At 38.5% G+C, this 12,589-nt stretch overlaps 1 protein-coding gene across 2 annotated transcripts in view; it reads right to left on the minus strand.

Annotated features, from left to right (window-relative positions):
- Positions 1-9,461: 9,461 nt before the first annotated feature.
- POU6F2 (POU class 6 homeobox 2) overlaps positions 9,462-12,589 on the minus strand; it is a 421,158-nt gene continuing 418,030 nt past the window's right edge. The window contains exon 10 of one of the 2 annotated variants that reach the window (XM_090048651.1): positions 9,462-9,981. In XM_090048651.1, coding sequence (XP_089904777.1) covers positions 9,477-9,981 — 505 coding nt within the window. In that variant the 3' untranslated portion in view covers positions 9,462-9,476. The remainder of the gene's footprint in view (positions 9,982-12,589) is intronic. The other variant, XM_090048652.1, reaches the window with a different exon arrangement.

The raw sequence follows: 12,589 nt of genomic DNA on the forward strand, positions 1-12,589 counted from the left end.
ACAGTGTTAAGTCAAATGACTAGCATAGAATTCGTGGTTCAGCTGACACCAATGGAAACATTCCCAGTGATTTAGATGGAACCAGAATTTTATCTCTAAAGTTTTTGTTCTCCAGTTCCTGGAGAGAGCTAGGTCAAGTCTATACTTCAAACTTATATGTGTGTGTCTGTGTGAAGGATAAAGATAGGCTTCTGGTGTGCCTGAAAGTTAGATCTAAATGCTTGGACACAACACACATGTACATGCATGTATTCACACTAATGGCCATTGGGTGGTGGCTGAGGTAGTTCAGGAAGATAGCTAGGATTATGAAGAGGGGGTGATCAGCAGATAAGCGAGGGTTCAGGTATCTTTTGAAATGCATGAAAATGAGAAGATTGATATTACGTAATTTCTGCTGCTTGGTTCATATGTGCACTGTTTCTAATGTCTTAGGTGAGCTGTGTGCATCTGTGGTTGATGTTGCTGAGCCACTGTCGGGTTTTTTTTTCCTTCTGAATTTGAAATATGAGGGATTGAGAGACTTCAGGAATTTAGACTACCCATTCCCTCCTGCACACTGATGTGTTTGAGATAGAAGGGATGTGAGTCTGCAGAGCAGAGAGGAAGGGGAAAAAAAGCTTAATCTTCAATTATTTTCAAGAATGCCACCATCTATACAGGAGCAATTCATACTGAGACTCCTGGCTTAACAAGCTTATTTATAGACACAGTGAATCCCCATATAAAAAGATATACAGGTCTCTGGGGAATACTTCTTTCTGATGAGTCTATTTTGCTTCCTGAGCATTTGCTTAATTGAAGTGAGAGTCAGCAGAAGAGAATACTTTTGCTCAAAAAGCCCCTAGAGCTCATAGAGGGATGTTTCTTATGCCAGCACTTTGTTTTGCCATATCTGAGGCTAGTCTATACCTGGTCCTAATGTGGCTGTACAGCAGAATAGGGTGTATGAAGACCCTTCTATCCTTGCATGGCAAGCTGGTCTTAGCTCTGGATGTTGAAATGGGGAATGCAGAAGATGTTCCTGTCATAAGGCAAATCTGTGGGTAAGGTCAGGGACCAGGCAAAGGCCACATGTGGGCCAGCGGCAGCAACACAGCTTTCTGTGTGTCCAAAGACCAAAGAAATCACTACAAGTCTTTTTTACTGGTTTTCATCCACTGTATATTAGGTTCTGTCCAAGATTAATCTCACATTAACTAACTGAAGACTTTGCAAAGCAGATTATTTCCCATTAAATGAAATGGGGTCCCAGCAGGCACTGTGGTCTGAGGCTGCTTCTACACTTACCTGCCTCTGCTGGCAGCAGTTCTGGTGGCAGACAGCAGTTTCCATTGCTAAGCTTCCAAACTTCATACACACCCATATACTTTGGGTGGCTCTTTTCCATGGCTGTACTTCTAGAGCACAAAGTGTGCCCTCGGAAGACATCCTAGAGTGATCCTTGGAGTTGGCTGAAGGTACAGGAGTGATTATCCACATCTTCTGTTAGCTTCTAGGTAGTGGCCTTACTCCACCCAGAGGAGGTGGCAAAACTTTGCCAGTGGGAAGATGAGTTCCGCTGCTGAAGAGGAATCTTGGGTGCGGACTTCTTCAAACTTTTGAACTCGGCCTCCACTTCCATTTTTAGTGCTCTTCCTGAAAAGGAAGGCTGAAGGGTGTAAATGTTTTATTTCATTTTGTATAACTGCCGCGTGGCATTTTTCATATTTATGTAACTTTATAGTCTTATCTTTTAAGTCATCCCAAACCAAAATGTTTATTTAGTAATAGCTAGAACCAAAATCCTATCGCGCGAATTTTGTATTTTCCCACGTGTACGAATTTTGTATTTTCCCGCGCGCGCGAATTTTGTATTTTCCAACGCGCGCTAATTTTGTATTTGGCGCGCGCGCGAATTTTGTATCAAGCTGCGCATGCGTACTTTGTAAGTTTCTTTTCTATCCTGTAAGTTTCACTTTTGCAGAAACACAACCTATATAAAAATCTGCCTAGCAACACCCATGTAAAAGAAACTATCCTATCCCTGCACGTTTAGCTTATGTCATAGTTAGTGTCATAGAGGCGGTCCAACCAACATCAATAAAGAGGTGAAGAAGCAGGAAACGGCAGAGACGATGCCTGGATAAACCTCAGGCTTGATCACCCTGTTGCCGGGTCCTCAGCCTCCCATCTGGGCGTATCCCAGCGAAAACCCGTCAAAGGCCTTGAAAACCTGACAACGAACATCAGCTTCTCAGCGTAGCTTAGACCGCATACCCGCTTTTACCATACCTCCACGCTTATACTTAAGCTTCAAATTCGCTCCAGCCAGTCTCCCCTCTTATTCGTAAGAGGGTGAGGCCAGGTGAGTTGAATAAACCCTTTTACTATAAACTTTAAAAGTGTATAGCATTTCGCCTACTTGCGCCAGTAAGGTGAACCTCGAGGGCGGTCGACGAGCCACCTCTTATCCTGCCCCATAAGTTGCATACTCGCTCGCTCCGTAAAGTCCGCGGTTCACCAAGCGGTGTCGGAGTCTCTAATCCGGCATTTCGTGAGCCCCCAGGAATTTGTCTTGGGTTGTTGTAATCCCTTTAAGGATCTTCCACTGTTACTGGTATGGGAGAATATCTAGGGTTGTTGAGGTCATCACCCTTATTTGATGCTGAAAATTGTCAGAGGCTGCTGCACAAGCATACAACTCTCCTTGGTTGCAAGGATTTTTCAAAAGTGCCTCGTGCCTGTTAGCCATCTGAAGGCCTTCAAGATAAACTGGAATAGCAGAGAGCATCTAGTCAAAGAAAGTCTGTTAAATTATCTACCAAACAACCTAGAAAGCCAATAATTATGTCCTTTTGTTGAGGTCAAATTCTATTGCATTTTGCTTGTGATTTTGCTATGTGGATATATCCACAAGAAACTTGGCTGAAGCCACCACAACCATTTCATAGAGGACTTTAAGTAGGTTACTTGAGGGTAAACACTGTCCTTTGTGATACTGTCTAGCCAGTGCCTACTTTACTTTCTGGTGCTGGTCCTAGCACCAGAGGATTAGATTAAATTGGTAGAGCCATTCATATTTTGAATTAATAGTGCAATTTATATTTTGGAAGGCCTGATTCTGCCATGCTTACCCAAGTTGAGTAACCCCATGACTGGACTATGAATGTCCAATTCATATTTGATTTGATTACATAAAGGGCATATCTACATGTGCACCCCACGACAGACTTGGTATTGCACAGTTATTTGGTACTTGCTCTAAAATAGGTTCATGCTTGCCAGAAATAAAATGAATGATAATATCATGTAACCATCTATTGTATAAAAGCCTTAGATGAGGCCATGTATCTTTGGAGATGAGTTTCGCAGTCCCCTCTGCCTAGGAACACCACAAACTGATCACTTGCAGTAGTCTAATAAAGAGGCGTACTTACTTTCAAGTTAAGTTGGGTTCCATTGTTATTACAGCAAGGACTGAGCAGAGGTCTGAGTGGGAAGGTCCAATGAGTGAGAAAAAGGAGAGTCAGTTTGAGAATATTCCAGTCTGTGGGCTTGGTCCAAATTCCATGAAAGTCAATGATTTTTAAACTAGTGATTTTCATTGGACTTATATTAGAACCTTTCTGGTGTCAATCCACAGTGACTATCTGAAGACTTTACAAAGCCACAATATCTTATGGCAGATTGGATCCAGTGAACGCCGCAGTGGATGTCATGCCTATAAGCGGAACTCATATAAAATATTTTGTGACCAAATGAAGTATTGCCAAGAAAACTTGTCATTATCAAAGTGCAAAACAGATGTAATTGTGTTTTTTAATAATCATTATTTGATGAAAATTTCTGTGCTGAGTTGTTAGCAACTGGCCATTTTTAACATCCTTATAAAATATTTTGGCAGACCAAATATATGGGTCTCAATTGTGGCTCTCAAAGGTAGAGCACCACTGGAGTCTAGGGAACAGATGTGGTACGTAGTGTGTGTGAAAGTGGCTTGGTTATCCTCTGCTGGTAGAAGATGGGACAGATTACAGCACTGTGGGTTCGTGTTACTGGCAGCTCTTGGAACTCTTTTTTGTGTAATTGTTTGTCAATAGTTGGGTATGAGGCAACTCCCACCCAAACAAGCACCTCTTTTTGGGTTATGGATGTAATGATTTAGGTCCTGCAGTGAATAACAGCAACTATGAATGAGGAAGAGAACAGACCTTTAATGATACTACAGCATGGAGTTCCTCCAGCACAGACTATGTGGCTGCCTCCATCTTGATTTCTTCCTTGCTCCCCAGGGATCATGTTCAAATTCCTCACCTGATAAGACATTCCTTTGTAAGGGACTGTCTCCAAAGTCTAACCCTTATCACTACAATAGAGTGCTAGCACTCTCCACCCTCCTACCCTCTGTTCCTGATGCTTCATAGGAGCACTAGAGGTGATAGGATTTCCTCGTTCATAGTGTACTTGTGGTAGCCTAGACATAATTTGGTCCATAATAAACTTGTACTAGCCCAGCTATTATTTGGCCCATAATAAACACCCAAAAGGATCTTCTACCCAATGCCATAGTCACAAAGGCTAGAGGAAGAAATGAGGAGTGAAACTTACGAGGAACATAAACTATGTAAAAATGTAAGAGAAACTTTCTGAAATAAACAGAGAAACCTAACATTAGACTTAGTTAACTATAGTCTCTTGTTTCCTTCACTTACCTTGCTTTGTTCAGGAAGCTGTGGTATGCTGGAAGGCTCACTGATTCTAACCTGAACTTTTATTTGAGCTAAATTTCATTTGGTGTTGAGGATAATATAAAATTTCCCTGAATAATACTATGATACTCTCTGGACAGTGTTTCTATTCTGCATCCCTTATTCACACAGAAATTAATAAGATATTGCTAACTGTAACTTAGAAGCTCACTTTTGTTGTTAGTATTTCTATATGCTGAGAAACAGCGTTTGCTGTCACAGATAAAAGTGAAGCCAGTGGTGGCAATCGGATTTTTTCCTTCAAGCATTTAACTATTTTTGTATTGAACTGATGTGAAATTACATGAGCTCTGATCATGTGAATAATGCATGAGACTTAAGACAAACACACGATAGAAGCCTATTTTTCATGTCAAACAATTCTTTATTTTTATGGTACAAATTAAAAGTGACAGATCTGAAGCTGTTAAGAAATACACAAAGTGCAGCTTTTACTGACCATACAGATATTGCTCTAGATTAAGTACAGTTTTTGTCAGTTTTTTTTTAATGTTAAGCAACCTGTGCAGATAAATCAGCTTTGGTTTCAAAGTCAGAGCAGAAGGAGCTTTTAAATATCCAGTTTGACTTCTTGGTCACAAGTCCACCACATCAACTCCTTTTGTAATTATTAGTACTTTTTAAACAACGCGATACAGTCCATTTGGTACTGCCATTTTTCCTGCTGCATGCTCCATGCATGGAAAAGCAGATCTCTTTGCAGTGCTTCATAAGTGACCCTGGTGACCATTCTGTAGATTATAGCACATAGGACAAAAATAATAATAATAATAATATCACTTTCTTAACAATAAATAAACAAATGTGCCCCACATAATCTCAAGTTGGAAACAAGCAAATCACATGACAAAAAGCTCATTACAAAATGTTATCCAAACAGATTTTACAGTCAAACATTGACGTGGAAATCAATTTCCTCTCATTTGTATTTCTTATTTGAATGTTGGTCATTTACTGGGTACAAGTAGAGTGCTGAGGTAAAACACTGATGAACAGTTTATTTTTGTATTTTTTTTAAATAGTAACAGTTTAGTATTGCGAGATTGTCAGCAACATTTAGCCATATCTATACAATGTGCATATACCTACATACATTGAGCTTTGGTCCAGCATTGAGAAGACGAGCAAAGGCATTTTACATATTTCTTTTTGGTTATAGCTTGAGTTCTTTGATACGCCTCTACTTGTTCCTTCCTAGCTCCTTTTTGCTTTCTTGTTCTCTCTCTTTCTCCCTCTCTCTTTTTTTATTTTTTATTTTTTATTTTTTGCGGTTTATAACATAAAGAAACTGGAAATCTTTGAATGCACTGAATTTCTTAAGCTGTCTGAAATAGTATTTTTAGTGGACAACATAAAAAAGACAAAATAGAACAAAAATTAACTGTTGGTTCATTAATCAAACAATATTTTTAAAAACTCCATTTTAAACAAATGGCAAAACCATTATACAATCACACATTATTGAGGAACCTTTTGTCACATGCAAAATTAAAGTGTAATTAAATGCAACAGAGATATGAAATCTGTTTACAAATGGAAGTTAGAAATGTTGTCAGTAATAAAAATAAAACAATATATATGGCCCAAAAAGATTTATGAATCATACAGAATTTATCTTCCAAAGAATTTGTTCAGGCACCATTTATGCCTTATAGCAACATTTTGTTTGTAAAAAATTAATATAAGAAGCATTACAACACCTTATAAATAATTTACAAAACATAATACAAAATTAGAAAACTGTAAAAAAAAAAAAAAATCACTGCACATGAATGATTTTAAGACTGTGGAATGAACATCAATTTTTGTTCCAAGCTGGCAATTTATATTTATTTTACAATTTCACTGTCCTGGTTATATCTTTTCAATATGTACTTTGGAACAGAAGTGACCTCATGTAACTGCTGCCAGCATATTTTTAAACATTTAGCATCCTTCATACAGTGTTTAGGTATCTTTTCTTCTTGGGGAAATTTTCTATGTAGAATTTGGAGCAGTTCCTGGGAGAATCAGGAATCTATTTTTTTAGGCAAAGAGCAGTTCGTTTTGTTCCTGGATCTGTTCAATTGCTTTTCCTGTGTGTGTAGTTTCAGAAGTGGTGGAATGGGTGATCCTACTGAAGCCCAATTTGTAGCATACTGGAGAGGTAAGACTTTAGAAGCATCCACTTTCAAGCACTATCTATTCTTCATAGTTTCCCTGTTGGTTTCTAGGTGCCTTCCTGATCATTACTTCCATTCAGTTGTAGCCACAAGTATATTACAACCTTACCTTTATTGGTGAACTAGCCATACAGGTGGGTACAGAGAAAGAAAGAGTCAAAGGGACAGAAGTTGCTGTGAAGTTACCTCTTTCTCCACTTCGATGCACAGTTTGAATTGAGTCCCTTACAAAATTTACCTGCAGTTAATTTGTAGGATTTTCCCCCTAGGTAAGTTTACATTTCAACAGCAGGAAAAGTGACTATAACAATTTCCCTTTCTTTCCCCTGCCCTCAGAAAAAACAACAAAGAAAATATATTTATATGCACCCCAAAAAGTTTACAGCCTAATAAGTATTCACTAGACATAAGCCTAACCCAGGCCAGTGGATACATATCATTCTCAACCTCCGACACTGGGAAAGCTCACATCTGGATTCAGTTCTAGTCATAAATGCTGACATCTGGAGATTTGAAATCCCATGGGTTATGTAGAGAATTTTTCATTCTGCAGACTGAGCTCCATTTATACAACACAGAAGGCCAGAGCTAAAGCCCCGTGAAGTCATTGGAAGGCCTTCCATTGATTTCAGTAGGCTCTGAATCAAGTGCCGAGTACTTGAAGAATAACTCTGCAAGACAAGTATAATTTGCAGGCTTTGGAATTCTAGTCTCAAATCAAACCCAACTGTTTTGAAGTCAGTGGAGTTAATCAGGATTTGCACTCCCATAAACAAGAGCATTTTAGCTATTGCCTGTACAATAAGTGCAACCAATATCCAAAGTGTGAACTTTCAGGAAGCTTAGATCAGGATGTGCCCTCTATTTTATAATGCACCAAACCAAACTGTTGGATCAGATCTCAGAAGATGCTTGGATCCACAAATGAGCTTTGCAGGTCAGGTCCACAAACCAAAAACTTAACTCTCTTCTCCTCAGAATCATACTTTTTGATCCAATAATCATAATGTTTTAGAAGATGCCAAAATCCATCCAGAAATGAAGACATGGAGATAAGTTGCCTTAAAAATATCTTTTTAGATGAAACATGTCACAGGTGACCTCCATCCCTATTCTCAAAGGATTTCCAATGCACTGTTCCCAAATCCTGGTTGTTTAGTTTGGCCTGCCATGGCAGTACACAGCCACACAAGCTCATACACTTATCTACCTACACTCATTCACTTTTTCCCTATTTCCTTCTCTCTCTCTTTCTCGCTCTCTCTTTCTCTCTCTCACACACACACACACTCCAACAGTAGTATTTGACAAGGAAAATATCAAAACCAGGACAAAAATAATGCAGACAGCATGAAAGAACTACCAGTAAATCAGTCCATAATGGTATAAAGATCCAAATGTCCTCATTGCTTCTTGGCCTGTCCATTTGTTTTCATCAGAATTTCAAGAAATTTCTTTGGCTAGCAGACTTTGGAGAGAATTTGCTTTACACAAAACCAGAACAAAGATGCAGTATCGAACCAAGTGTGCAGTTTATATTTATATTACAAAATTAGTTTTGGTAACCTCTCCAGGTTCGTGGCCAAAGGACAGAGAAATCGCAAGCTATGCTGTCGACAATGAGCACAATGTTCAGCGTGTGCACTAAGTTGACAGTTCATCAGACACAATCCTAATCCTTATTTGTCCTCTATTGCATTTCAACACATCTATATGAAAGTGTTTAGGCTTCGCTTTTAAAAATCTTTAAACACTATAGGGAGAAGGGGTATGGGTTTGGGGAGGAGGCAGCAAAAATGGGTCAGAAAAATCAAAACAGAAATGCAAATCAAGAATGACACCTTAAAAAAAAGATGCCAAACCCCACAATTCACAATCAACAGGAGTTATTTTGGCACACAAACACTTGGAGATTGCAGAATGGTGTAGATGAAAAAATAGGTGAACATTGTGGAATGGCTTTAACACCTGTTATACCCACCTGCGGGAGGGTGTGGGGGGTGTGATAAAGGATGGGAGAAATTAATCCTTTTTTCCCTTCTTTGTAAAGTACAAATGTAAAAATTCATAACACAATTTTATGCTCGTAAAAGAGTAGACTAACAATCTAGTTTGCAATGCCATGTTTCTGACTTTGGTTAATAGTTTTCATAGTGAATCAGCACTTGATACCTGAAAGGCTACCATCATTCCTCCAGGTGGCAGGCTTGTATTCTCTTTTAAACAGATAAAAGTTTTTTTTTCTTTTTGTTTTTTTTTTCCTTAAAACGTGTTCACATTTTCATAATATACAGAAAAAAGTAAGCAGTTATTTGGTTTACTTTAAGTCCATTTAAAAAAAACTGGCTTTTTTTGGGAACTAATTCTACGACACACACACACACTAAGTGCTGTGTATTTTTTTGTTTTGTTTTTATATAGGAAAACCCACGGACATTTATAAACTGTTCTGTCCATCTTGTAGTTTTCTCAGTCTTTTACTTACAAGGGTGATGAATGAGCTTTTTTTCATAGAGTTCAAACGGTTAAATTTTTGTTGGTGGTTTTTTTTTGTGGTTTTATTTTAGGAGTTTTCTTCCAGAGAGTCTGTTAAGGGCTCCATAGGGACTGCTGTTGCAGGCTCATGCTGTTTTAAACGTTTAATTGTGTTCTTCAGTGCTTGCCTCTTATTGCAGAACCAAACTCTAACTACTTCCCGGTCATAGTTCAGTTTCTCTGCAATCTCTGTCATTTCCTGCCCAGAGGGATGCGTATTCTTCTCAAAGTGAGCATTCAAGATCTCAAGAGCTTGTGGCGTGAATGAGGTACGCCTCTTGCGCTTTTTGGATGGTTCACTTCCGATAAACTCAGTAAGGTTCTGCATACCTGCTCGATGGCGGGCCTCAGCCTCAGCCATCCACCGCTCAAGCACCGGCTTTATCTTCTGGGCACTTTTAGGGGTGATGTCCAGCTTTTCAAACCTGGCAGGATACAAAAGGCCAGGGTTCAGTTTGGCTGTCAGACTGCTAGCTATAGTGTTCTCTTGGGCTTCCTGTGGTAGGAAAAAGTGGCTTCTCAGGATCGTGTGTCTGAGGGAAAATTGAGAAAGAAGAGTCTTACACTGATGCTCTGCCAGGGTGGGACTTCCTGCCTGCCTGACTAATTGACTGGCAGAGGTAATTTACAATGGATTACGAAAGCCATGAGATAGGTATATATATTCAAGCTAACACAAAATGAACACTGACAAACTTCTAAGAATTCAGTATGCTACATAATACAAACTATCAGTTCAATATTCATATTTCAAGATCAGTTTTTTCATCCTCAAAAGCTGCAAATCCAAACCTAATTACAGGAAATGACATCAGAGATAATAGCTCTTTAAAATTTCTTACTCATGATTAACTATTTTATTTAGTCTTCGATCTTGTGTTGTCCAAATGGCATCACTTCAGTAATACAAAGCAGTGGTGGATACCAGGCTCTGAATTTCAGTTTCCATTCCTTTTATTTTAAAGCAATTTTCACCGTATGCAAGTTAACACCATGTCCCTTCTCTTGGTAGGAAAAAAGACTCCCATAGCTACTGTACTGTTCAGCTGAAACAGCTGGACATATTGTAATTATCTTGAATACCTCCACAATGTGTTAAGACAGACTCATCCTTCCAGATGAAACCCAGCATAATAGTGCACTAATATGCTGTGGCACCAAGCTGGGTTTATTGTGGGATATCTGCAAACTGTACCAGAATGATATCATTTCCTGTAAATGAGGTCTTCTATATATCATTTTGCCATCAAAAAATCTTTTGCTAGACCAGATTCTACAAATACTATGAAATATCTGGAGAAACAGCCACACAAAGCTTTAATTCTTTCTAAAAACAAACATAAGAACTGAGTTCACATTTCAGATCTTCCAGTATAAGTTCCTGCTTCTTCAGTATATCAGGTTGATATGCTTCATCTTTACATTTAAATTCTTCATCAAATCCTGTAACGTCAAGTTATACTGCCCCCCTCTCCACCCCAAGCATTAAAATGACACTGTTGAAAGGCAAACAGTACTGCATGACATCCCAGTGAGCTATCCAGGCCTCGTGGTGCTGAAATGCCACTGCTATTAGTAAGCAGAATATGCTTGAGAAGGAGGTTTGGAAGAGAAGGCAGATTGAACCCATGCCAACAGTACTTTGTATTCAACAAGTGGCAACTTCAGAAAACATTTCAGGAGGAAATACATTATTTCACATGCAAATAACTCAGAAGAAATAATTATGAAGAGTAATTTCCAAAAAACTTCTAACTGTTGGGTATATTTCTCTGGTGGAACTCACTGTTCTTTAGCTACCATGAGGGGAAAAATAGAATTCGGTATTTCCAATAGGTTGTTTCCAAAGTGGCCTGCAACCTTGCTTAATAAGAGAATAGTCACTGCAGATTTTTGGAAAGGGGATAAAAAGGTAAAAAAAAATACAGCCCTATACACTTACAGCGGATGAGGAATGCTTCATTATGTTCAGTAGTGAATTAGTTCTTAACGAGCCTCAGTAGTCAATACGACTACTGAAGGAGAAGGATCGTATCCAGTATAGGAGCTCTACAATCTGACCCTTGGATAGTTGCATCCAACTTAATCATAACTGTGCCTTTCATGGTTTTCCATAATTTAGTAGGAATCCTTTTCCTCATTTTAATTTAAAGCATCCTCATTTTTTTATTTGGAATTGTGGTTTAAGATAAGAGAGGGAAGAAAAGAAATAAAGAGAACTGCAATTTATACATTTTAAATATGGCATGTTTAAAAAAAGAAGGAATGTGAAGCTCCAGCAAATTGACAATTGCTAAGAACTCTGCTTGTTTTGGGTCTTCTTTACCAATCGACCATAGAGAAAAAAAAATAAAATTAATGCCTAGCAACAGGGGACAATAGCATTCATATCATTGCCATTGCTTGTTAGTGTTGATGCTTCAGCACATGTTGTTTGGTATAACGATATACAAGTCTTGAAACAAATTTCCCAGCAGTAGTATCCTTGTATAGACTGAATAAAGGTTATTTTCTACAGGGAGGTATCTTATAAGAAAAAACAGTAGGGGAGGCTATAGAAGTGAAAGGATCCTATGGAGCTTTTTGTATTTAACAACAATCAATGGGTTTTATGGAAAATCATTGAGCAAAATGTGAGCTGCAAGCTCACTACCCCATACTGATGTTATTTATAACCTTAGTCTTAAACTGCAGGAAAAGTACACTTCCGTTCTATGGGGAATACATTAAAAGTATAAAGAGCAGATAAAAAGACAGAGCATTTCATGGATCACCAAGAACAAAATCCACTTAAATGAGCTTAGAGTTGGTTTCTTGGCTTTCGCTGATGGAGGAAGACTATAAGGCATTGCCCAAGAGGAAAAAGCTGTTACCTAAGTGTGTTTGTTATCTCATGCATAAACATGGGATTAGTGTAACATACATACATGCATACATGGTATTTGCCTCTAACTACTTTAACTCTGTCAAGACTGCATTTTTTGAAGGTAGGGTAGAATCTTACTCATTTTTCTGGATGTGCTTGTTTTAAACACTTGGGTGATAAAACATTAATGCCAAAAAGTCTGCAAGATAACACGAAGGTTAATTTTCTCCCCCTTCTGTGTTGCCTAGGTAAATCATCATTAACATCCTATATAT

Source organism: Crocodylus siamensis, chromosome 5 (assembly GCF_052110815.1).
Source record: "Crocodylus siamensis isolate JL-2025a chromosome 5, ASM5211081v1, whole genome shotgun sequence".
NCBI lineage: Eukaryota > Metazoa > Chordata > Crocodylia > Crocodylidae > Crocodylus > Crocodylus siamensis.